The sequence below is a fragment of the Saccopteryx bilineata genome, chromosome 1 (genome assembly GCF_036850765.1).
Source record: "Saccopteryx bilineata isolate mSacBil1 chromosome 1, mSacBil1_pri_phased_curated, whole genome shotgun sequence".
In the NCBI taxonomy this organism is placed as follows: Eukaryota; Metazoa; Chordata; class Mammalia; order Chiroptera; family Emballonuridae; genus Saccopteryx; species Saccopteryx bilineata.
The window spans coordinates 86,099,370-86,125,374 of record NC_089490.1 but is presented as its reverse complement, the minus strand read 5'-3'; the positions used below and the strand labels follow the sequence as shown (position 1 = coordinate 86,125,374).

The 26,005-nt window shown below is 49.3% G+C and overlaps 1 protein-coding gene across 4 annotated transcripts in view; it reads left to right on the top strand.

Annotated features, from left to right (window-relative positions):
* Positions 1-3,323: 3,323 nt before the first annotated feature.
* The window catches only part of ZC3H7B (zinc finger CCCH-type containing 7B), a 53,636-nt gene continuing 30,954 nt past the window's right edge, over positions 3,324-26,005 (top strand). Inside the window, exons 1-5 of one of the 4 annotated variants that reach the window (XM_066257028.1) lie at positions 3,324-3,630; positions 15,901-16,009; positions 20,228-20,286; positions 25,494-25,527; positions 25,661-25,858. In XM_066257028.1, coding sequence (XP_066113125.1) covers positions 20,234-20,286; positions 25,494-25,527; positions 25,661-25,858 — 285 coding nt within the window. In that variant the 5' untranslated portion in view covers positions 3,324-3,630; positions 15,901-16,009; positions 20,228-20,233. Of the gene's footprint in view, positions 3,631-15,900; positions 16,010-20,227; positions 20,287-21,427; positions 21,549-25,493; positions 25,528-25,660; positions 25,859-26,005 lie in introns of those variants that run through there. The other 3 variants (XM_066257047.1, XM_066257019.1, XM_066257039.1) reach the window with 3 other exon arrangements.

Below are 26,005 nucleotides of genomic sequence, written 5' to 3'. Positions count from 1 at the left end.
CTCAGCGTTTCCAGGTTGACGCTTTATTCACTGCACCACCACAGGTCAGGCGATCTTGGTCTTTCTAATGCCACTCAGTGACATCTCTACCATACCACCCAGCTTCCCTGAATTGGCAGGCTTAGCCTCTGACTGCCTTTAGCCTATGGTCTTATTTCTATTGCAGGTGACTCAAGGGTCCATCTCCCATTGAACATTAGAATCCCCAAGGTTTAGCTTGTCAGAAATACTGAGACTGAGTCAGAATCTCTAGGGTGAGGGAGGGGGATTAGAGATCTTAATTAATTAATTGATTGATTGATTGATTTAAGAGAGAAAGGTGTTGCGAACTAGCGCGACTAGTATTTTCAGGTCTCGAGTGAGAACGGTGTAGAATTAAGAAAATAGACTTTGGCTCTGGCCGGTTGGCTCAGTGGTAGAGCATTGGCCTGGTGTGCGGAAGTCCCGGGTTCGATTCCCGGCTAGGGCACACAGGAGAAGTGCCCATCTGCTTCTCCACTCATCCCCCTCTCCTTCCTCTCTGTCTCTCTCTTCCCCTCCCGCAGCCGAGGCTCCATTGGAGCAAAATATGGCCCGGGCACTGGGGATGGCTCCTTGGCCTCTGCCCCAGGCGCTAGAGTGGCTCTGGTCACAACAGAGCAACACCCCAAGATGGACAGAGCATCGGAGCATCGCCCCTTGGTGGGCATGCCCGGTGGATCCCGGTCGGGCGCATGCGGGAGTCTGTCTGACTGCCTCCCCGTTTCCAGTTTCAGAAAAATACAAAAAAAAAAAAAAAAAAAAAGAAAATAGACTTGAAGAATTAAAAGATGGGGTCGGAAGGGCTCTGCAATTACTGCTAGCAGAAACAGATCACCCTAGCAGAAACAGGCCACGCCCAAAAACCTGCATCTTCCTTTATTTTATAGGGCAAAGTAGGCTATTAGCAAATCAATAACTTTTCTGATTACAGTTTCCAAGGCAACCCAAGAATTCTACCAAGTGAAGAAAACCCCCACCATACATAAACATCCTAATTTTACACATAGAAGAAATTTGCCTTCAGTCTTTCCAGGAAACCTGGGGGGTAGGACGAGCAAATACATGGAGGTGTGGGCAATGGCTCAGTCTTTTGCAACTTAATCAGCAAACAAGGTGGGGGGTTGGGCAGACTGTCAGCTTAAGCCAGTTCCCCACACCTCTGTGCCCCTGAAATCCAAACTCTAAAGACCTTGTTGATTCTTTGGTCCCTGACAGACAGGGATTAGAGGTCTTTATTTTATTCTATTTATTTATTTACTTACTTACTTATTTTAGCGAGAGAGACAGGGACAGACAGACAGGAAGGGAGAGAGATGAGAAGCATCAATTCTTTGTTGTGTCTCCTTAGTTGTTCATTGATTGCTTTCTCATATGTACCTTGACCAGAGGCTACAGCAGAGTGACCCCTTGCTCAAGCCAACGACCTTTGGGCTCAAGCCAGTGACCATGGGGTCATGTCTATGATACCACGCTTAAGCCAGTGTCTTCATTTTAAACAAGCCCACCCTGCAGTGAGTTCCAGGGCCGCAGCACTCTGCTTTCCATTTCTGGACATAAACATTCACCTTCTTCATGCCAGAGACCACTGTTTTTGTTCATTAATCTTCAAGTATTAAGGAGAGAGACAGAACCTGCAGAGGGGAAAGTTTGAGAACTTCTAATGGTGCAGGTGCAGTTTTCCCCTTTCAAGACTCCCTTTAAGCCAGGGGTTGGGAACCTATGGCTCGCGAGCCAGATGTGGCTCTTTTGATGGCTGCATCTGGCTTGCAGACAGATCTTTAATAAAAAAAAAATAATGTTAAAAATATAAAACATTCTCATGTATTACAATCCATTCATTTCCTACCACTCATGTTCACGGTTGCCAGTGGCTGGAGCCAATCACAGCTGTCCTCCGGGACAACACCAAATTTTTATTGGATAATGCGTAAAGTACACGGGTTGTTGTATGGCTCTCACGGAATTACATTTTAAAATATGTGGACCTGGCCAGTTTGCTCAGTGGTAGAGCATCGGCCTGGTGTGCAGGAGTCCTGGGTTCAATTCCTGGCCAGGGCACACAGGAGAGGCACCCATCTGCTTCTCCACTCCTCCCCCTCTCCTTCCTCTCTGTCTCTCTCTTCCCCTCCCGCAGCCAAGGCTCCATTGGAGCAAAGTTGGCCTGGGCGCTGAGGATGGCTCCATGGCCTCTGCCTCAGACGCTAGAATGGCCCTGGTTGCAAGAGAGCAATGCCCCAGATGGGCAGGGCATCGCCCCCTGGTGGGCATGCGGGTGGATCCTGGTCGGGTGCATGCGGGAGTCTGTCTGACTGACTCCCCCGTTTCCAACTTCAGAAAAAAAAATTCAAAAAAAAAAATATGTGGCATTCAGGGCTCTCTCAGCCAAAAAGGTTCCCAACCCCTGCTTTAAGCACATAGTGGCAAGTGTAAGAAGCGGTGTAAAACGCACAGGCTCAGGAGTCAGGATTGCCACATTGGACAAATCACAACCTTAAGCCTCAGTTTTCCATCTGCAAAATGAGCATGCTAAAACTAACCTTCCAACATTATTGTAAGAATTAAATAAGCAAAGAACATGTTTCTCATTCCTCCTAGCATTTACCACAGTGTTTTAAATTTGTCTCAACAATGTATCTCCAGTTCCTAAGATTGTGTCTGGCATATATGTTTGTGGAAGGGATAACATTTGTAAAAATGAAACCTGCCAGGCTCACAGCTGATCCTCAATAACATATATATGTGTGTAGCTATATACACACATATACATACATATGTGTTTGTGTGTAAAGTGAAGAGGGGAAATCTGAGTGGTGGAGGGAGCGGTACGGTGGGATGACACTGTATTTGGAATCCCAAACTCTGGGTTCAAATCCAGCCTGGTCCTGGCCAGCTCCACTGCAGTGCCTAGATGCCTACATCTGGTCTCCTTTAGTAATCTCTCCGTACGTTTTGGGTCTTTTAAGCAGCCTCAAATCATTTCGGGGAAAGATTCCATACATAAAACACCAGTCTCTCTGAGTCTCCTTCCGGTCCTCATCCGTGAAAAGAACACAACGCAGCTAGGATTTTAGGAAGCTTTCAATGAAAGCTCTTGGAAACCCGGGGGCTTTTTACACAGACCGGTAAGGGCGGAGGCGCTGAGTCGAACCTGCATGCGCCCAGAAATGCGGAGTTGCCCGAAGAAAAATGCCCTAAAAGGAAAGTACACTTAAAAGAAAGTAAAGGTGAATTCCAGGCATGAGCTTTCCAGGGGGCAGCCGCACTTCCCCGCCTCCCGGGCCCCCAGGTGCGCCCCGCGCCGCCCACTGGCGCCTAGCAGTGGAGCCGCGCTAGGACCCGAGGAGGAAGCGCCGCAGAGATCCCGACGCGTCCTCCAGCGGGTGCTGCCGCGAGCGGCCGGCCGAGCGGCTGGAAATGAAAGTGCAGCGCTCCGGAGCCATATGGACGGAGCTGCCGGGGCGGCGGCGCCGGGAGCAGGATGCGGCCGCCCGTAATTAAATAGCATTTACTCTTATTATTACTAATAATAATAACGTAATCATACCTCTAGTCATAGCATACCATTTATCGGGCTCGGCGCAGGCCAGCGGGGAGCGCAGCCCGGCCGAGGTGAGTGCAGCGCGCGGCCCGCGCCCTGCGGGGCAGAGGCCGGGGCCCGACCGCGTCCTGGCGGCCGGCAGGAGGGCGCGGGGTCCGGGGCCGCGGGCTGGAGCGGGTGGGGGAGTCCGAGCCAGGCCGAAGCTGCGCGGGGCCATCTGGAAAGTACCTTTGGAGGCTAAAGCAATGGCCCCCTCTCCCATTTCCTCCTTTTCGGGGCTCCCCCTCCGGATCCCCATGCCTTCCCCCAAAGTTTCAAAGTTATTGTGCGGCCGGGGGCACCTGCCGCTGGGTGGTTGGGCCGCCTCTACAGCTCCGGGGGGGTAGGTGTGCCCTGGAATTTTCTTCCGGGGGTGCTTCCTCTCCGCGATCCGAGTTTGGGGGCCGCGGATGCTTTGCCTGCCCCCGCGAAGGGGGCCCTGCCTTTTGTGTGCGCTTTGGCCGCGCAGCGCAGGGAGTTGAAAGGACCGCAGCGAGGGCCGGGGACCGCGGCCGCTAACAGGCCGCCCATGCCGGCTGCGGCGGCCACGCGAGCCCGGGGATCTCAGGCCTGCGCTCTGGGGGGCGGGGGCTACAGAAAAGGGGGGCGCGGTCTGGGTGGGGGGCATTTCCGGTCGTGCTATCCGTTCCTGGGCTTGGAGGCCCGAGAGGAGCCGGTCGCCGCGGTGGGAATGGGGGCGTGAGGGGGCTACGGGGCCCTCTCCAGTGCCTGGGGGAGCGCCCCCGGGAGATAGGTGCCCGCGAGTAGCCGACCCCAGCCTCAGACCCTTCTCTGGTCCTCAGTGGGCCTCGGGGTCTCCTCTAGGCCTGCTCCTTTTATTTATTTCACCTTAAAATCTGCCTAGCTCGGGTGTCTATAGGTGCCTGGTTGGGGGGTCTTTAACAGAGACGAAGCAATTTTCCCGGGGGGTGGGGGAGGAAATCATATAGGAACGATTCACTGACAGATCCTGAAGGCTCTGGTGACAACATGACATTAGTGGGGAGGACTAGAGCTGGGGCCCTGGATGGGGGCTGGGCAGGGGTGGGGGACTGGGGTCCACAGCAGTTTTGTCAGGGATTTCATTCTTCTGGGGTTGTTCACTAGGACTTTGGTTCCCAGGTACCAGACTTGGAACCCCAACTTCTTACCATTTTCCTCAATGCTTGTAATCTATTGAGTCTCATGAAAATAGCAGAATGTAGATCCTTGAATTTTCACAGGAATGCGATAATTATAGTACATTGAACAACTGTTGGAAGCAGTTCCAGCGGAATCTTCAGTTTTACTACCAACACTTCCCCTCCTTTCTCCCTACATACAACCATACCCACAGTGTTGTCTTTCTCCATTTTCACTTCCTATAGGAATGATGTCCTGCCAAAGGCAGTTGGAGCAGGTTTGGGGTGTGGGGGTGCCTTAAGCTTGGAAGGAGAAATCTGTGTCCAGGTGGGATCTGAGGATGTTCATCTGAGGATGGGAGAGAGATTTTGTGATCCCTAAGCTGAGATGGGGTTTCTGTTCCATGGATGCTGTGAATGCTAGGCTGTTGGCTTCTTGTTTCTGATGGGCATTTAAGAATGTGGATTTTGTGCCTGACCTGTGGTGGCGCAGTGGATAAAGCGTCAACCTAGAACACTGAGGTTGCCAGTTTGAAACCCTGGGATTGCCCTGTCAAGGCACATATGGGAGATGATGTTCCTCCCCTCTTCTCTCTCTCTCTCTCTCTCTCTCTCTCTCTCCTTCTTTTCTCCTCTCTAAAATAAATAAAATCTTTTAAAAAAAGAAAAAAAGAATGTGGATTTTGGCAGCTAAGGAGATCTGTGGGATGTGCTAGTCTCTTGAGTCTCAGGTATTGGAAAGTTGAAGTGTCAGTAGGTTTGGATGTGAGAGTCTGGAAATAATACAGTGTGTCCGTAAAGTCATGGTGCACTTTTGACCGGTCACAGAAAAGCAACAAAAGACGATAGAAATGTGAAATCTGCACCAAATAAAAGGAAGACTCTCCCAGTTTCTGTAGGACAATGTGGCAGTATGTATGCATGCGCAGATGATGACGTAACACCGTGTATACAGCAGAGCAGTCCACGGCCATGCCAGTTGAGATGTGGACGGTTCAGAGGAAAGTTCAGTGTGTTCTGTGGCTCGCTAAATTAGAATCCGTGACCAAAGTGCATTGTAAATATTGGCGCGTTTATAACGAAGCGCCACCACATAGGAATAACATTACTTGATGGGATAAGCAGTTGAAGGAAACTGGCAGTTTGGTGGAGAAACCCTGTTCTGGTAGGCCATCAGTCAGTGACGAGTCTGTAGGCTATATAGGATAGCTACCTAAGGAGCCCAAAAAAATCTGTGTGTGAGCCCACATTGAACTGCACTGAATAGGTATGAAATTGGGAGAGTTTTCCTTTTATTTGGTGCAGATTTCACATTTCTGTAGTCTTTTGTTGCTTTCCTGTGACCGGTCAAGAGTGCACCATGACTTTACAGACACACTGTATTTCCTTAAGTAGCACTTTTTTTTTTTTAGAGACAGAGAGAGAGTCAGAGAGAGGGACAGACAGAAATGGAGAGAGTTGAGAAACATCAATCATTAGTTTTTCATTGAGACACCTTAGTTGTTCATTGATTGCTTTCTCATATGTGCCTTGACCATGGGGCTACAGCAGACCGAGGAACCCCTTACTCAAGCCAGTGACTGGGTCCAAGCTGGTGAGCTTTGCTCAAACCAGATGAGCCTGCACTCAAGCTGGCGACCTCGGGGTCTCGAACCTGGGTCTTCTGCATCCCAGTCCGACGCTCTATCCACTGCGCCACCATCTGGTCAGGCTAGTAGCACATTTTTTAGTGTATAACAAAAGGGCTTTCACATATGTTGGGTCATTTGTCCTCCACTGAAACCATGTCAGGTAGACATTTTTCAATCTTCATTTTCCAGATAAGAAACCTGAGGCTTCAAGAATAGAATGTCTCGCCTGGCCTGTGGTGGCACAGTGGATAAAGTGTCAACCTGGAAACGCTGAGGTTGCCGGTTCAAAACCCTGGGCTTGCCTGGTCAAGGCACATACGGGAATTGATGCTTTCTGCTCCTCCCCCCTTCTCTGTCTCTCTCTCTCCCCTCTCTATAATGAATAAATAAAATCTAAAAAAAAAGAATAGAATGTCTCAATGGAAAGTCACATAGAGCAGTGGTCAACAATCCCCGGGCTGTGGACCGGTACTGGTCCACAAGAAAGAATAAATAACTTACATTATTTCTGTTTTATTTATATTTAAGTCTGAACGATGTTTTATTTTTATTTATTTATTTATTTATTTATTTATTTTGTATTTTTCTGAAGCTGGAAACAGGGACAGTCAGACAGACTCCGGCATGCACCCGACCGGGATCCACCCGGCACACCCACCAGGGGGCGACGCTCTGCCCACCAGGGGGCGATGCTCTGCCCCTCCCCGCCCTCGCTCTGTTGCGACCAGAGCCACTCCAGCGCCTGGGGCAGAGGCCAAGGAGCCATCCCCAGCACCCGGGCCATCCTTGCTCCAGTGGAGCCTCGGCTGCGGGAGGGGAAGAGAGAGACAGAGAGGAAGGAGAGGGGGAGGGGTGGAGAAGCAGATGGGCGCCTCTCCTGTGTGCCCCGGCCGGGAATCGAACCCAGGACCTCTGCACGCCAGGCCGACGCTCCACCACTGAGCCAACTGGCCTGGGCCATGATGTTTTATTTTTAAAAACGACCAGATTCCCTCTGTTACATCTGCCTAAGACTCACTCTTGACGCTTGTCTCGGTCACGTGATACATTTATCCGTCCCACTCTAAAGGCCAGTCCATGAAAATGTTTTCTGACATTAAACTGGTCCGTGGCCCAAAAATGGTTGGGACCACTGACATAGAGGACTTAGAATTCCCAGCTGGTATTCTGACTCTGAATCTTCACCCTTTTCCGGAGTCCTGGGCTAACTTTAACTTAACAAGTTACTTTTCAGGTGCCTCTTGTGAGCATGGTGAGGTGCTATGGGGCAGGCTTAAGGTTGAGTTTGTCACTTTGAATCTGCCTGGATAGAGAACATTAACTCCAGTGAATCAAGGTAAGAAGGAAATGCTCAAAACTGGGGTTAGTGCAGTGGGAATGGAGAGAAGAGAGGGCTCCTGGGGTAACCTGGAAAAGATAGGGGAGGCTTCCTCCAGGAAGTGGAGCTTGAGCTTGGAAGAATGGGAAGGCTTGGCCCCATTAAGAGGAGGAGTTGATTTCTGGGACCTCTACAATTGCCTATGCACTGGGAGGTTGACATGTGTTTTGTCTAATTCTTATAGTGGCTCCATGGAGGGTAGGCGTAATTAATCTCCATTTCATAATTGAAGACACGAGAAACACGGGATTTATGTGGCTGGTTCAAGGTCACCCAGTTTGATTTGAACCCATACCTGTGTGACTGTTAAGTGTGATACATTGGAATTGATGTCACCTCCAATTGGTGACATCTAATTGGACCACCTTCATCTTAGTTATGTAGACAAAAACAGACCAAGACAATCTGAACTGGCAGATGTAACAAGGGTTGGGGCTTAAGCTGAAAGGTCAGCAGGTTCCCCAAGGTGAGGGAGCTTTACTAAAATAGCTCTATAACCTGACCAGGCGGTGGCACAGTGGATAGAGCATGGACCTGGGACACTGAGGAACTAGGTTCGAAACCCCAAGGTTGTCAGCTTGAGCACACGGTTGCTGGCTTGAGCCTGGGATCATAAATATGACCCCATGGTTGCTGGCTTGAGACCAAAGGTCACTGGCAAGGGATCACTGGCGCAGCTGGAGCCCCCTGGTCATGGCACGTATGAGAAACAAAGTGCCGCAACTATGAGTTGATGCTTCTCATCTCTCTCCTTCCTGTCTCTCTCTCTCTCTGAATTAAAAAAAAAATATATCCCTATATCCCAGGGTCTGTAGTGGCTGACCCAGTAAAAGTACTCTCAGAGATTTCTGTAAGTGATGAGAAGGCAGAATGGCTGTGGAAGGAAGAGTGGGCCCTGAGCATGGAGATAGAAGTTCAATTCCTTAGTGCCTGGCCAGATACCTTGGAAGATCTTGTAGCTTGGACAGGAGAAATATATGGATGATTAACTTCAGCTGCCCAAGGACAGGAACTGGGTCTGATTTACCCCCTATACCTCAGGCCCCAGTGGAGATGCCAGGAGGACATGTTCAGCTATTGTGTTGTCAAAGTGAATTATGCACTGGAAAGGAGGAAGGTTTATTTTGTCCGGGGGTGGAAGTTCTTCTTGGAAGAAGTGCCATTTGAATATTTGAAAAATGGCTTGAGAAAGGCCATAGGAAGGGCATTCTAAAGAGATGCACTGAGACAGACAAAGGCAGGGCCATGTAAAGAAGGGACAGGCTGATCATCTGGTGCAGCCACAGTGTAGACAGTAGGTTTGAGTTCAGGTTCAAGGTCTGGCTCTGCCATTGAGCTCCTTTGGGTTTTCTGTGCCTACGTTTTCCTTTCTGGAAACAAGCACTGACATTTGATGATTTGATGGTCACCTATGGGAGAAGCGCAGTGCCAGGGGATCAGGACAGGAGACTCACATGAGAGGAATTAGAGGGGTGTGTAAATTAAAAAAAATTTTTTTTTAACTTTTATTTCTTTTATTTAGTGAGAGGAGGGGAGGCAGCCAGATTCCAGCATGCACCCAGACTGGGATCCACCCAGCAAGCCCACTAGGGGGTGATTTGCACATCTGGGACCCTTGTTGCAACTGAAGCCATTTTTTTCCTGAGGTGGAGGACATGGAGCCATCCTCAGCACCCAGGGCCAACTCACTCTAATAGAGCCTTGACTGCAGGAGGGGAGGAGAAGATAGAGAGATGGAGAGAGAGAGAGAAGTGAGATGGGGAGGTTGAAGAATCAGATGGGTACTTCTCCTGTGTGCTCTGGCCAGGAATCGAACCCAGGCAATCCACACTCCAGGCCAATGCTCTATCACTTAGACAACTGGCCAGGGCCAGGGGTATATAAATTTTTAATAATTTAAAAACACCGATCCAGCAATTACCTAATGGTCAGGCTCTATGTGAATGCTTTTACCTAGATTTGCTTATTTAATCTTTATAATAGCCCTGTAAGTAGGCACTATAGTTATCCCTATTTTATAGATAAAGAAACTGTGGCATAGAGAGGTTAAGTAGCATTGTGTAAGAGGCAGAACTAAAGAGCAAACCTAGGGAGTCTGGCTCTTGAGTGAGCCCAGTGTGGGCCTAGGTATGGCTGAGAAGGAGAGGGAACTGATGGGGCCAGTGGTGGTCGTTTTCAGACAGCAGAAGGTGGAGGTACTGCTGAGGAAGTTGGGCCGTAACCTGAAGCTGGAGCCTCAGCCTGGGTTGATGAGGTGACAGCTTTGTGTCAGCTCCCAGGAGCCTTCACAGAAGCCAGCTCTTTTCATCACATTTAATGGCCCATAGACAACGGGCTCGTTTTCCTTTCCCTGTCATCACCAGCTACAGGGCTGCATCCCACCTTATTTATTTCCCCTGGTGAGTCTGCTGCTTTGGGAGCGTCTGATGGCTTCTGCAGGTGCGTTAGTGCTGTTGCCCATTAGGCTGTGGAGGCCCAGAAAAGGGGCAGCAGCATTTCTAATTCAGAACCCATCTACAGTTGACTTCTGGTCAGCAGAGACTCCTGAGCCCTGCGTCAGAGACTGAGCTACTGGCTTGATGGTAACGGTGGTAGTGATAACAGCAGCCACCACATATTTAACAGTTGTGTGCTAGCTCTGTGCTTGGCACTTTCTTTGTCTTCTTTTATTGAATTCTAACAACTTGAGGAAGCAGGAATGATTATTAGAAGCACCATCTTTCAAATGAGGAGACTGAGGTTACGAGATCACATGCTGTGGTGGAGCAGGGGCTCAGAGGGAGCCAGGCCCAATAGGCTCCTGAGTCCAAGGTCTTAGCTGCCGTGTAGTAGTGATGCTTTCATGTTATTTTGGTCTCCATGGAGCTCTTATCTGTCTGGAAATCCTAATTATCTAACATTTGTGTTATGTGTTTGCCCATCGTCCCTCATTAATCCTCATGACAATCCTTCGAGGTAAGAGATGTTCCTCTTTTTCATTTTTTTTTTAATTTTATTTATTCATTTTTAGAGAGGAGAGAGAGAGACAGAGAGGGAAAGAGAGGAGAGAGAGACAGAGAGAGAGAAGGGAGAGGAGCTGGAAGCATCAACTCCCATATGTGCCTTGACCAGGCAAGCCCAGGGTTTTGAACCGGCGACCTCAGCATGTTCCTCTTTTTCAGAAAAAAAAAGAAAAAGAGTCAAACACTCTTCAGCTCTTCCTACCCTGTTCATGCTGTGACTCAGGAAGGTGTGTTAGATTCTCTGAGACCAAGAGCCATGTCTTCTGAGGTGCCGGAGTCAGCCAGCGAGCAGCCATAGAACACTTCCTGTGAAGGCTGCAAGGCGGGTCGAGGCTGTGACCCTTCTGGGGTTTTCAGAGGTTCATTTGCTCTTACTCCCCACAGCATTCTATATCATGCCCTTCCTTCTCTGCAGACACAGGAATGCAGGGCAGGGAGTCCAAAGTCCTGAATTTCATTCCCAGCTCCAGCATGTGCCAGCTATGTGATCTGGGGCACAATCCTTTCATCAGTCTGGCCTCAATCATCTGTTCTGGAAAATGGCCTTGCTGATTCAGGCCTGTCTGCCTCAGGTTTGCTGTGAGTCCCAAATAAAGGAATTTTGAAAGCTATAAAGACCACCCATTGCCTTTATAGGGCATGGTTGTGGTTGCCATGAGTGTTGAATAATCTCCAGAATGTTCCTGAATTGTCTCCACTGCCCTCCTGATCCAGACCTGGGTCAAGTAGCCTCCCAGCTAATTTTTCAGCTTCCCTTCTTGTGATCCATCCTCAATGCAGCAGCCAGAGTGATCTTCTCAAAATTTAAGTGAGACCCTATCTGTCCTCTGCTAAACACCTTCCAGTGGTTTCCTGACAGGCAGAACACAGTGCCCTCTCCGGCATGGCCTGCGTGTAGCTCTCAGGCCAGCCTGAGCCTGCCCCGTGCACCTTGCTTCCTACTTGACTTGTCTTCTCTCCACTCTCCAGTGCAGTCACACTGGCCTTTTTTTTCTTTTTTTTCTTTTTCTTTCCCTGCATTTTTCTGAAGTTGGAAACGGGGAGGCAGTCAGACAGACTCCCACATTTTCCCGACCGGGATCCACCCGGCATGCCCACCGGGGGTGATGCTCTGCCCCTCTGGGGCATTGCTCTGTTGCAACCAGAGCCATTCTAGTGCCTGAGGCAGAGGCCACAGAGCCATCCTCATCACCCGGGCCAACTTTGCTCCAATGGAGCCTTGGCTGTGGGAGGGGAAGAGAGAGACAGAGAGGAAGGAGAGGGGGAGGAGTGGAGAAGCAGATGGGTGCTTCTCCTCTGTGCCCTGGCCAGGATTCGAACCCGGGACTCCTGCATGCCAGGCCAACACTCTACCACTGAGCCAACCGGCCAGGGCCTCACACTGGACTTTTGCCTTTTCCTTGAAAATTCTAAGCTCATTCCCACCTCTGTCAAGTGCACACTTACCCACCTCCCATGTTGCCATGGCTGGCTTCTTCTTTTGTCTTTTAAATACCACCTCCTGCCTTAGCCGGGTGGCTCAGTTGGTTAGAGTGTTGTTCTGTACACCAAGGTTGCGGGTTTGATCCTGAGTCAGAGCATGTACAAAGAATTAACCAATGAGCCTGACCAGGTGGTGGCACAGTGGATAGAGCATCAGACTGGGACATGGAGGACCCAGGTTCGAGACTCCGAGATCGCCAACTTGAGCGTGGGCTCATCTGGTTTGAACAAAGCTCACCAGCTTGGATCCAAGGTCCCTGGCTTGAGCAAGGGGTTCCTTGGTCTGCTGTAGCCCCACGGTCAAGGCCCATATGAGAAAGCAATCAATGAACAACTAAGGTGTCGCAACGAAAAACTGATGATTGGTGCTTTTCATCTCTCCCCATTCCTGTCAGTCTGTCCCTATCTATCCCTCTCTCTGACCCTCTCTGTCTCTGTAAAAAAAAAAAAAAAAAAAAAAATCAACGAATGAATGCATAAATAAGTGGAAAAGCAAATTGATGTCTTTCTCTCTGTATTCTCTATCTCTAAAATTAAAATAAAAAACTTTTTAAAAACCAACATAAGCCCTGGCCGGTTGGCTCAGCGGTAGAGCGTCAGCCTGGCGTGCGGGGGACCCGGTTCGATTCCTGGCCAGGGCACATAGGAGAAGCGCCCATTTGCTTCTCCACCCCCACTCCTTCCTCTCTGTCTCTCTCTTCCCCTCCCGCAGCCAAGGCTTCATTGGAGCAAAGATGGCCCGGGCGCTGGGGATGGCTCCTTCGCCTCTGCCCCAGGCGCTAGAGTGGCTCTGGTCCAGGCAGAGCAACGCCCCGGAGGGGCAGAGCATTGCCCCCTGGTGGGCAGAGCATCGCCCCTGGTGGGCGTGCCGGGTGGATCCCGGTCAGGCGCATGCGGGAGTCTGTCTGACTGTCTCTCCCCGTTTCCAGCTTCGGGGGGGGGGGGATAAATAAATAAATGCCACCTTCTCAGAAGGGCCTTCACTAAACTCCCAGCCCACACCCATCACTCCCTGCCACATTTCCTATTTTAGTTTCTTTGTAACTTTTAACTGTATCTTTACTTGTCTTGTGCATTTAACACTGACCTGTTACTTTGTCTTCCCACACCTGGAACACAAACTCCACAAGGCCAGGGACTTGATTAACCTTGCTCCCCAGCATCTGGCAGAAGCCCTTGCTCACGAAGGTGTTCTGTGGATATTTGTTGAATAAATGAACAGTAGTAGCAGCATGTTCCAGAACAGCCCTTGCCAAAAAAGAGTAGCCTAGACAGAAACTGCAAAGAAATTGGTGTGGACTGATTGGAAAGTACTTTCAGGCTAATTTTTTAAGTTGCCAGGGGCTCTTGAATAGTGCCCAGCTCAGCAGAAACACAAATCTGTGACCTTCTCTGTGAGGTGCACACTATGTAACTCTGCAGATTGTCTTGCAAGGTGCAGATCATTAGCCTCATATTGCAAGTGACAAAAACTGAAGCTCAGAGAGGTGCCCAAAAGGCACTGTGGGACAGTGCTGGGACTGGAACCCAGGTCTGGCAACCTGCATGGCTCAGCTCCTCGCACCGGCCCAGCCTGCCTCCCTGTCTTCAGGCAATGAAGCAGGCAAAGTAGCTCGCAAAATTCTCGTGATGTCCGGGCAGTACAATCAAAAGGATCTCTGAGCTCTCGTGAGCAGCAATGATGACTTCTCAGTTGTTCAAAAGAAAGAAACATGGCCCGACGTGTTGTGGAGCAATGGATAAGGCATTGACCTAGAACACTAAGGTTGCTGGTTTGAATCCTCTGGGCTTGCCCGGTTAAGGCACATATGGAAGTTGATGCTTCCTGCTCCTCTCCCCCTTCTCTCTTTCTGTCTCCCTCTCTCATTCTCTCTTCCCTCTCCCTAAAATGAATAAATAAAATTTTTAAAAATTGAAAGAAAGAAACACTCCACAATGCTAAGTGGTCACTCTGAACTATGGGACTCTGGGTGTTTTCTGTTTTTTTCTGTTTTGTTTTATTATATTTGCCCATACTTCCCAAGGGTTGTACAATGAGCTTCTGTTATTTTTCTACTTTAAAAAAAAGTGTTTAAACATCTCACTTTAACACCATAGCTGGCTGGTAGAGATGGAGCAGGAGCCTGGGCCCCTGGAGACAGAGGTGGGTTCTGGACCATCCTGTGCAGTTTGGCCCCAGGGTGTTGGGAGCCTAATATAAGATGATGGAAGTTAAAGCTCTTTGTAACCAGAACACTGCAGGCAGTAGCGTTATGCTGCTGACTCTTAGTTTGGTTGGGGGAGGCAGTGGGGAGTCCCGGGGGCAGTTTCCTGAACTTTGGTTTCTGTGGAGGTGGCCAGTTAAAAGTAAACAAAGTGCAAGTTGCTGAAGCCTGGGAGCATTCCATGGTTTCTCCTTGACAGGTGGCTCCTGGTGGAGCCTGGGGTAGTGTGGGAGACCCCTGCCTTCTCCCCCAGCAGCAGCAGCAGCAGCAGCCTCTGCCGCCACAGGGCTTTGGGCAAGTCCTGGACCCACCAAGCCTCACTTTATTTATTTATTTATTTCACTTTATTTTTTATTTTTTTATTTTTTTACAGGGACAGACAGTCAGGAACGGAGATGAGAAGCATCAGTCATCAGTTTTTTGTTGCGACACCTTATTTGTTCATTGATTGCTTTCTCATATGTGCCTTGACTGTGGGCCTTCAGCAGACTGAATAACCCCTTGCTCGAGCCAGCAACCTTGGGTCCAAGCTGGTGAGCTTTTGCTCAAGCCAGATGAGCCCGTGCTCAAACTGGCGACCTCGAGGTCTCGAACCTGGGTCTTGCGCATCCCAGTCCAACACTCTATCCACTGTGCCACCGCCTGGTCAGGCCACTTTATTTTATTTTATTTAATTTATTTATTTATTTTTTTTATTTACAGAGACAGAGAGAGAGTCAGAGAGAGGGATAGACAGGGACAGACAGACAGGAACGGAGAGAGATGAGAAGCATCAATCATTAGTTTTTCATTGCGCATTGCAACACCTTAGTTCATTGATTGCTCTCTCATACGTGCCTTGACCACGGGCCTTCAGCAGACCTAGTAACCCCTTGCTGGAGCCAGCGACCTTGGGTTCAAGCTGGTGGGCTTTTCCTCAAACCAGATGAGCCCGCTCTCAAGCTGGCGACCTCGGGGTCTTGAACCCGGGTCCTCTGCATCCCAGTCCGACGCTCTATCCACTGCGCCACCGCCTGGTCAGGCGACTTTATTTTTTAAGACTTTATTTTTCAAGCCTCACTTTTCTGTGAAAGTGGGGATAATAACACCTACTTTTGAGATTAGTGTAGTGATAAAACCATGATAGCTTCTAAATCATTGCTGCACCACAGTCCTGTCAGGCAGCCTGGGGAAGCCTCAGAACGCTGCTTTTAAATGCATTAAACATAAAATACACAGGACTACAGAGAAAATCAATTCTATTGAACTGTGGCTGTGCTTTTTTTTTTTTTTAATTTATTGATTTTTAGAGAGAAAGGAAGGGAGGGGGAGAAATAGAGGGAGAGAAAAAAACATCAATTTGTTGTTCTACTTACTCTGCCATCACGGGTGGATTCTTTCATGAATCTTGTCCAGGGGTCAAACCTGAAACCTCAGTATATCGGAGCAACACTCTAACCAACTGAACTATCCAGCTAGGGCCTGTGACTCTGCTTTTTTATCAGTGCACTGAAAAAAACAAGATCTAGCCTGACCTGTGGTGGCACAGTGGATGAAGCATCGACCTGGAATGCTGAGGTCACAGGTTTGAAACCCCGGGCCTGCCTGGTCAAGGTACATGCAAGAAGCAACTGTGAGCTGATGCTTCCAGCTTTCTCTCTGTTCTCCTTTCTCTAAAATCAATAAGTAAAATCTTAAAAAGAAAAAAATAAAACAAGACCTAGCAGTGAGTAACAGTCAAAGTTGTGATTAGCGTAAACAATATTTTGTTACGTCTGCAGTAGCTGCAATGTGAATGGGAAAGCAGTAATTTCTAGCACCGACACTACTGTGGTGAATTGCCTATATCCATAATTGACGGAAATGCTAAATGTTAGGTAGGGGCTAGTGAAAAAAACTTGTGAATGCTTTCCCATCCAAGTTCATGGACTCCTGGATTCTCTCTAGGGGCTCTAGGTTCAAAACCCCTGCCATAAGAAGGTGCTTGACGCCCAGTGGGTAATTTCTAAAAATGACCTAAGACCCCTCCCTGACTCCTTGGTGCAGAGGGTTCTCAGGGAGACAGGCAGCGCCCATAAGGACTGTGGAGAAGGGATTGATGGTGCAGACCTAGAATGCTAACTGGTGAGGTCAGAGATAGCGAAATTAAACCTTTTCTGGTCTCTAAGCTACTGAGGGCTAGTGAGACAGGAGAAGTGCCAGGGATCTTTGCAGAGGACGTGACCTCAGGTAGTGTTTGTGTGTGTGACAGATCTGTGGTCTGCATGAACTGCTGTTCTTTCAAGAAACCTTGACAGGTATGTGCCAGGCAGTGGCATGTGGGAGGAGGCTGGAGGCATCCTGTGGGGATGGGGAGGAGCACCGTTGGGTTGGGAGGTGGCCTCTAGAGTCTAAATGTCAGGCTTCAAATCCCAGCTCCATCAGTTACTAACTCTGGCAGGTTACTTCACCTCCTTGTGCCTTGGTTTCCTCATCTGTAAAATGGGGATGATAATAGTACTTTCTTATGGGGTGTTGTCAAGATTAAGTATTATATTTAAAGCTCCTAGAATTATATCTAGTAGGGAAAAGTGCCTAATAAATAAAGACTAAAAGCAGCTTCTACACTGTTATTCTAGGATTCATGAGGCTTGAATTGGAAGTTGGTGGTCTGACATTGCCAGTGTGTAACAGTCTAGGCCGGGCCACAGGGCTGGAAGAGAGTCCATGTGTTATGGTGCTGTGTGCTCGGAATGAGTGGCCTCCTGCTTGTGGGTGTCATGGAAGGTTTTGTTTATTTAACTTTTTATTCACAGGAAGTTGTAAAAATAGCACAAAGTTTTCTTCACCTAGCTTTCCCTGATGGTAATATATAGTTGTATCTTATCAAAACCAGAAAATTGGCATTGGTATGTTACTAGACTACAGAGTGTATTTGGTTTTCACCTTTTTAAAAAACCTGCATTCATTTGTGTATGTGTGCATGCACCCAGAGAGTTTTGAGCAGGGAAGGGACACTGACATATATGTTAAATGGGTATCCTTGACCACCAAATGGCATCAGACTGGAGAGTGCTCACTGGAAGCTGTTGGCAAGAGATGATAAGGCCCTGAGAAATAAGCCCTGGTTGTAGGAGGAGCTGCCAAGGGGGGAAAAGTTCTGGAGGTAAAGGTAGAAGAAATTGGAGCTTGACTGAACAGGATGTTGGTCAGAGCTGTGACTAGTGGGGATGAATGGAGGAGGAGCAGGGTTAGGGAAAAGCTGCTGAGTGAAGTTTGGAATGTGTTGGGTAACCTGGCCAGTTGTCTCAGTGGTAGAGCATCAGCGGCCCGGCCTGTGGAAGTCCCGGGTTCAGTTTCCGGTCATGGCACACAGGAGAAGAGACCATCTGCTTCTCCACCCTTCTTTCTCTTTCCCTCCCACACTCCTGCAACCATGGCTCATTCCAGCAAGTTGGCCCTGGGTGCTGAGGATGGCACCATGGTGGCCTTGTCTCAGGCCCTGGAATGGCTCAGATGCTGAGTAGCGGAGCAGCAGCCCCAGATGGGCAGAGTATCACCCCCTAGTGGGCTTGGCCAGTGGATCCTGGTTGGGGTACATAAAGAAGTCTACCTCTCTGCCTCCCTGCCTCTCACTTAAAAAAAGGAATGTGTTGAGTTTAAAGAGCAGCCAACGCAGCTGGCGTGGGCACCAGGGAGGACTTTCTGGATACGGAGGCATCTGAGCTGGCTCTTAAGCGATGAATTGAAGTTGGCTAGGCTTGTGTGTGGGTGAGGGCATTCTAGGTAGAGAGGGCCTAAGATTGGGAAAGGCGTGGAAGTCATAAGCAGCTTGGGTATTGGACATCCAGGTAGCACTGACCAGCAGGTAAAATATATGAATTTGAGATATTGGGGAAGGGGTGAGCCTAGCGGGAGGAACAGATTTGTGAGTCATCAGCATGACTCATGAGATCACGAAATGCAAGAGCTCATCTGGGGAGAGCATGCTGATTGAGGAGAACAGAAGTGTTGTCCCTTAAACAGAAGCTTTGGGTGCATTGGTCTTAAGACCTAGGCAGAGGAAGAGGAGCCCCTAACAGAGGAGCAGGAATGATTAGAGAGGCAGATGTGAGAAGGACCTGGCAGATGCAGCCAGAAAAGGCGAGTGAAAAACTGTCCCTCTGCTGGACTCAGCAATGAGGAGGTCCCCAGGATGGGGAAGACCCTTAGCAAGCACCGCAATGGAGTGGGAATGGGCTTGCTGTGAGCTGGCAAATGCAGTGGGAGATGAGGATGTGGAGACAGTGTAGACAACTCTTTCATGAAATGCAACCAGGAAAGGTAAGAGAGGTTGTACAGCAGCCAGAAGGGGATTCAGGGTCAGGGAGGGAATTGTTTTGAGCCTGATGACAGACTCAGGGGTCCTGGGGCTGGGTCTGATTGCCTAATGGGTGACAGTAGGGTGATGGTGGTGTGTGTGGGCTCTGTAGCCAGGCTGTTGAGATTTGAATCCCAGCTCCCCCATGTGCCAACCAGCTGTGTGACCTCGGGCAAGTCTCTAACTTCTCTGTAACTGTTTTCTCCTCTGCAAAATGGGAATGATAGCAGTCCTTGTCTCACTGGGTTGTGAGGGAGGGAAGGGTTAGGAAGGTATTACATGTACAGTGATCATGACAGCCTCTGGCACATTGTTCCCACTCAGCAATTGTTCATATCATTACCTGATTGTTCACATCTCAGTTTCAGTTTTTCTCATTTACTTATTCAACACTTATTCTTATCTATAAAGAGTCTGAGTTGGATGAGTTGATTTTCATTCATCTATTTCTCTTACTGCCATTTACAAAGACAATGCACATCAGGCTGAGTGGAGGAGCTACTAGGGGAGGGCATGAAAGGAGGATGGCCTGGACTCAAACCCTGCTTCAGCTGTATGCCAGCTCATGATGGGGGCTCCCTCAGCTTAAGATCCTTCCTGGTAAAATAGGAACAGAATGACACCTGCCTCACTGTGCTGTTAAAAGTTTCAGTAAGATCTTATACAGAGTGCCTGGCCCAGTGTGCATTGCTACATTGCAGCTATAATAATTGGCATTATTTATTTATTTACTTACTTATTTTTATTAAGTGAGAGGCGGGAGGCAGGGAGGCAGAGAAACAGACTCCCACATGCATCCCAATCAGGATCCATCTGACAACCTCCCTATGGGGCGATGCTCTGCCCATCTGGGGCCCTGCTCCATTGCTTGGCAACCAAGCTATTTTAGCACCTGAGGCAAGGCCATGGAGCCATCCTCAGTGCCCAGGGTAAACTTGCTTGAACCATTCAAGCCATGGCTGTTGGAAGGCGAGAGAAAGAAAGAGAAGGAGAGAAAAGGGGCAGGGGGAGGCTGGAGAAGTAGATGGTCCCTTCTCCTGTGTGCCCTGACTGGGAATCGAACCTGGGACTTCCACATGCCAGGCCGACACTCTACCACTGAGCCATGCGGTCAGAGCCAATTATTGGCATTATTTTCCCTTTTCTACGTCTCTTCTCCCCAGACTGAGTTTGATGGTTAAACAAGGTTTTTACCTTGAACTTGAGGGTGTCCTGTGCAGTACTGCAACCCAAGCCATGTGTGGAAAAGAGCAGGTGGCCTTCATGCAGCTCCTTGACCATCAGGGGCACTCTACAAATTCCGAGTCCAGTGTGACGTGGGTGTGGAGGACAGGAACTGTGTGGCTTGGTTCAGACAGTCTTTGGAGACCCTGAACAGGTCATTGCCCTCAGAACTCTGAAATGAGATGAGCGAGGGTGAATACATGGTGGGGGTGGGGAACAGATGACCCCTGGCCCCTGCTGACTAACTAATGTACTGTTCTCTCCGCCAGAGACTGATGGAGAGGCAGAGACGGAAGGCGGACATCGAGAAGGGGCTGAAGTTCATTCAGTGAGTGTGCTGGGGCAGGCTGGGCATGGTGGGTTCTCTGAAGGTGACACTCCAGCTGTCCTCTTTCTCACTGAGCCTTTGCTATTTGGGTTCTCATGTGTTTTGGGGAGTAGGGGAGGTGTGCTAGAAAGAGGCTGGCATGGCAGGGGCTTGTGGTGGGGTTGATCTGTGAACCCCACATGTGAGCCATGAACCCTACATGTACATATGCTCCCTGACCCTGGTTACCTTTAAGTCTTGTCCAGTATAATATTTTACCCTCACCGTCTACACAAACTTGTTAGTTGTCTTGCTTGCCTATGCATATCGTATAATAAATTAATATTTCCCACTTAATGAGCACATCTTTCAGGCTCCCCTTTCAGGCTTCTGCTGGGCTCGTCACATCCATCATCACTCCAGTTTCACAACAGCACACTAGTATAGGTGGTCTTATCTTCATTTTGCAGATGAGTGAGCTGAGCTTCAGAGATAAGGAACTTGTTTAAGGTCACACAGTTACTAAGTGACAGGATTCTTTTTTTTTTTTTTTTTTTTTAAATTTTTATTTATTTCTTTATTCAGTGAGGGGAAGGGAGGCAGAGACAGACTCCTTCTTGCATATGCCCTGACTGGGATCCACCGGGTAAGCCCACTAGGGGTGATGCTCTGCCCATCTGGGGCGTTGCTCCATTGCTCAGCAAACGAGCTCTTCTTAGCACCATCCTCAGTGCTAGGGCCATCTTGCTCCAATCAAGCCATGGCTGCAGAAGGGGGAGAGAGAGAGAGAGAGAGAGAGAGAGAAAGAGGCGAGAGGGGAAGGAGTGGAGAAGCAGATGGGCGCTTCTCCTGTGTGCCCTGACCAGTAATCAAACCCAGGACATCCACACACCTAGCTGATGCTCTACCAGTGAGCCAGCTGGCCAGGACCTAAGTGACAGGATTCTAACTCAGGTCTGGCTAACTCCAAAACAACATTTTTTTCTAGTACCTACATGCCATTTTTTTTTCTTTACATACAAACTATTTTTACTACCTTCTTTCTTTTATTTCTCTCTATATATACTTTTTAATTCTTTTAATCTTTTTTTTTTTAATCTTTTTTTTTCCTTTTTTTCTTTATTCATTTTTAAAGAGGAGAGAGAGAGGGAGAGAGAGAGAGAGAAGGCGGGAGGAGCTGGAAGCATCAACTCCCATATGTGCCTTGACCAGGCAAGCCCAGGGTTTTGAACCGGCGACCTCAGTATTTCCAGGTCGATGCGTTATCCACTGCGCCACCACAGGTCAGGCACTTTTAATCTTTTTTTATTTTTAATGATTTCAGCAAGAGAGTAAGGGAGAGAGAGTGAAAGAAAGACAGGAACATCGAGCTGTTCCTGTAAGTGCCCTGACAGGGGATCAAACTGGCAACCTCTGTGCTTTGGGACTATGCTCTCACCAACCGAGCTATCTGGCCAGGGTTCTCTCTCTCTCTCTCTCTCTCTCTCTCTCCCCCTTTTTTTTTTTTTTTTTTTTTTTACAGAGACAGAGAGAGAGTCAGATTGAGGGTTAGACAGGGACAGACAGACAGGAATGGAGAGATGAGAAGCATCAATCACTAGATTTTTGTTACGCATTGAGAAACCTTAGTTGTTCATTGATTGCTTTCTCATATGTGCCTTGACCGCGGGCCTTCAGCAGACCGAGTAACCCCTTGCTGGAGCCAGCGACCTTGGGTCCAAGCTGGTGAATTTTTGCTCAAACCAGATGAGCCTGCGCTCAAGCTGGCAACCTCGGGGTCTCAAACCTGGGTCTTCCACATCCCGGTCCGATGCTCTATCCACTGCACTACTGCCTGGTCGGTGGGTTCTCTTTTTTTAAAAAAAAAATTTTTTTTTTTGTATTTTTTCAAAGCTGGAAACGGGGAGAGACAGTCAGACAGACTCCCACATGCGCCCGACCAGGATCCACCTGGCATGCCCACCAGGGGGCGACGCTCTGCCCACCAGGGGGCGATGCTCTGCCCCTCTGGGGTGTCGCTCTGTTGTGACCAGAGCCACTCTAGCGCCTGGGGCAGAGGCCAAGGAGCCATCCCCAGCGCCCGGGCCATCTTTTGCTCCAGTGGAGCCTCAGCTGCGGGAGGGGAAAAGAGAGACAGAGAGGAAGGAGAGGGGGAGGGGTGGAGAAGCAGATGGGCGCTTCTCCTGTGTGCCCTGGCCGGGAATCGAACCCAGGACTTCTGCATGCCAGGCCGACGCTCTACCACTGAGCCAACCGGCCAGGGCTAAAAAAAAATTTTATTTATTGATTTTTAAAGAGAAGGAGAGAGAGACAGGCGGGGTGGGGTGGCGTGGAGCCGGAACGATCAACTTGTAGTTGCTCCTAGTATGTGCCTTGACCAGAAAAGCCCAGGGTTTCGAACTGGTAACCTCAGTGCTCCAGGTTGAGGCTTTGTCCACTGCATCACCACAGGTCAGACATTTTTGTCTCTCTTAAATAGATCCCCAGAGACCTATTAACACGATGCAAATGAAATGTTAGCTTCTGAGCCCCTCATTTGCACAGGTCTCTTCTGCCACCCTGGAAGGCTCCCTAGCAATTCTGTGGGTTTGTTGTTGTTTTTTTTTAAGTTTATTTTTTTATTTTTTTATTCATTTTTAGAGATGAGAGAGAGAGGGAGAGAAAGAGACAGAGAGAGAGAGAAGAGAGAGAGACAGAGAGAGAGAAGGAGGGAGGAGCTGGAAGCATCAACTCCCATATATGCCTTGACCAGGCAAGCCCAGGGTTTTGAACCGGCGACCTCAGCATTTCCAGGTTGACACTTTATCCACTGCGCCACCACAGATCAGGCCTGTTTTTTTTTTAGGACTCCCAACAGAACTGGGGTTTGCATCTACATAGCCTCCCTAATTTTATAAACTCCCTAATTTTGTCATCTCGCTCAGACCTGTAAAACATGACCTGCCTCTTCACCATTAACCGGTCCCTTTTCACACTTGGGGCCTGCCTTGCTCTCATAGAGCTTGTGTTCATATTCACACAACACTCTCCTTCCTTGACTTGCAGTGTGGCCACTGTTCCCGGCACAGGCCTTGCCATCAGAGCTGTGGCCCACTCCTCTCTTCACTAGGGGCCAGTCTTTTTCCATTTGGGGAAGGGCTTTGACTTTTGGGCAAGTGCTCATATTTTATTCAGAGACCATTCTGGTGAACACAGTAAACCTGGAGAATACCATCTTTCATAAGAATTTTGGCTTTAACTGAAGTCACTGATTTCTGTGGAGTTGGAGGTCAAGCCCATATCCAGGTCCCTCTGTTTTCTTTTTTTTTTTTTTTTTTTTTAATTTTTTTTAATTTATTCATTTTAGAGAGAGAGAGAGAGAGACAGGGGGGAGGAACTGGAAGCATCAACTCCCATATGTGCCTTGACCAGGCAAGCCCAGGGTTTTGAACCGGCGACCTCAGCATTTCCAGGTCGACGCTTTATCCACTGCGCCACCACAGGTCAGGCCAGGTCCCTCTGTTTTCTGAATGGTCTCCATTCCTGTGAAATGGAGATAACGCCACGCCTCTTACAGGGTCTTTGTATCTGCACTAAATTTAGCTCTGTGTCCTGTTTCTCCTTTCTAAAGGGGAGTTGTGAGAGGTTTAGCAATAAGACAGCATCTGGGGACCTGTATGTTGGTCAAGGGACCACTTTGCAGGATACACAGTAGGACTTGCTCTTTGTAAAATTATTGTTTTTTCACATACTGACTTCATATGGCACCTCTGGGCAGAGAGCATTGTAGGACCCATAGTGTGATTTGGACAAATGTGTTGGAGCTGGCTTGTGGAGGGCCTTAAATACCAGGATGAGGTGACTTTTAGGACAGGTGTGACCTGTTGAAGAGGAAGCCAATGCTGGATGGGGAGAGGCTGGAGGTGGACCAGTTAGGAGGAAGGCTCTGGTGGCCTGGGCTAGGGCCGTATGGGGAAGGAGGGATAGGCCCTGGTTTCTGACGATGGGGAGTCAACTGCTGGGGTTAAGAGCCCCACTGTCACCATCACGGACACCTCCTCCCCCTGGGGACCTCTGGCATCTCCTCTCACCAGTTATCACTCACTTAAGCAGCTCTTTCTTCCTCAGGTGTTGATGACATATCCAGGCAAGGTAAAGAGCCCCAGCCCAGTCCTCTGGGCCTGGCTCTGTTGCTGACCTGCTGTGTGACCTTGGGCAAGTCACTACCCCTCTCTGAGTGTCTATTTTCCCCTCTGTGACATGGGGGACCAGGAGACAGTTTCCCTTCCAGCTCAGACATTTAGCCTGACACAGATGTGCCTTAGTTCTGCTGGGCTGACACTTTTTCTTTTCTTTTTTTTTTGAAGAGAAAGGTATGAGGGAGAGAGAGAGAGAAGCATGAACTTCTTCCACTTAGTTGTGCCATTGATTGCTTCTCATATATGCCCTGACTGGAGCTCAAACCGGCAACCTTGGTGGTTGGATACCCTTGAGGTCGAGCCCTGACTGGAGCTTGAACCAAAGACCTCGGGGTCGAGCTGGCACCTTTGGCATAAAGCCAGTGCCCCTGGGATCAAGCCAGTGCCCTCAGGATTGAGCTGGCAACACTGGGATCGAAACAGTGACTTCGGTGCTCCAGGTTAATGCGTTATCCACTGCACCAACTGGGCTGACAGTTTCTACCATACTGAGCTGGCATTTTTTTTACCACAGGAGAGCAGAGGGTACCTAAGGCCCTATCTACTTTGTTGAGTCTGGCATGAGGGGTTGACAGGCTCTGAGTACACCTGGCATTGGCTGGGGTCATGTGTGTTTTGTGGGAAGAGGTAGGAGAAGACCTGAAGTCGGCTTTTGGTGATGTCTAGGGCCCTGCATTTGCAGGTTTGGTTTGGTGAGGCATGACCATTTCCAGTGGACTGGTTTCTGAGGCAGAGGACAGCTGGCTGAGCTAGAGTTGGTATGCTCTCTCTCAGCATCTGCACCTGGGAAACCCTGGTTGTCAGGCCCTGGGGCAAACACAAGGCCTTCCCTCCCACCCTTTCATGGGAAATGGAAGGCCAGTATGATGATGATTTAGGGAGAAAAAACTGCTGTCTACTTACTCTAATCCATAAGATGACAGCTGAGGTCTGAGCTGGAGGAGCGCACTCCAGGTTTGACCTCTGGCCTGTGGCTCTGGCTCCTGGACCTCCGTGTGCTCGGACCCTTGGACTCACCTAGACCTTGTGTTCCTCTCCTTTTCCTGCTAGGTCGACACTGCCGCTGAAGCAAGAAGAATATGAGGTGAGTGTCAGCTGCTGGGCTGGTGGAAGGTGAAGGGCAGTGATGTCCAAATGAGGAGGGTCTGGGCCAGGTGCCAGGTCTGGGGATGGGGAGAAAGCCCCCTGAACCCTCTCTGTACCCTACCCCCTCAAAGGCCTTTCTACTCAAGCTGGTGCAGAACCTGTTTGCTGAGGGCAATGACCTGTTCCGGGAGAAGGACTACCAGCAGGCCCTGGTGCAGTACATGGAGGGGCTGAATGTGGCTGAGTACGCTGCCTCTGACCAGGTGGCCCTGCCCCGGGAGCTTCTGTGCAAGCTGCATATCAACAGGGCCGCTTGCTACTTTACCATGGTGAGCCTGGCACCCTCCCTTCCTCCCCCACCCCCACCCGAATCACCACTTCCCCAGATGCCCAGCTGAGCCAGGCCCATGCCAGAGGAGCCTCTTGCAAGGCCGGCTTCTCTACATCCTCTTGTCAGAATCTCACCATCTACTTTC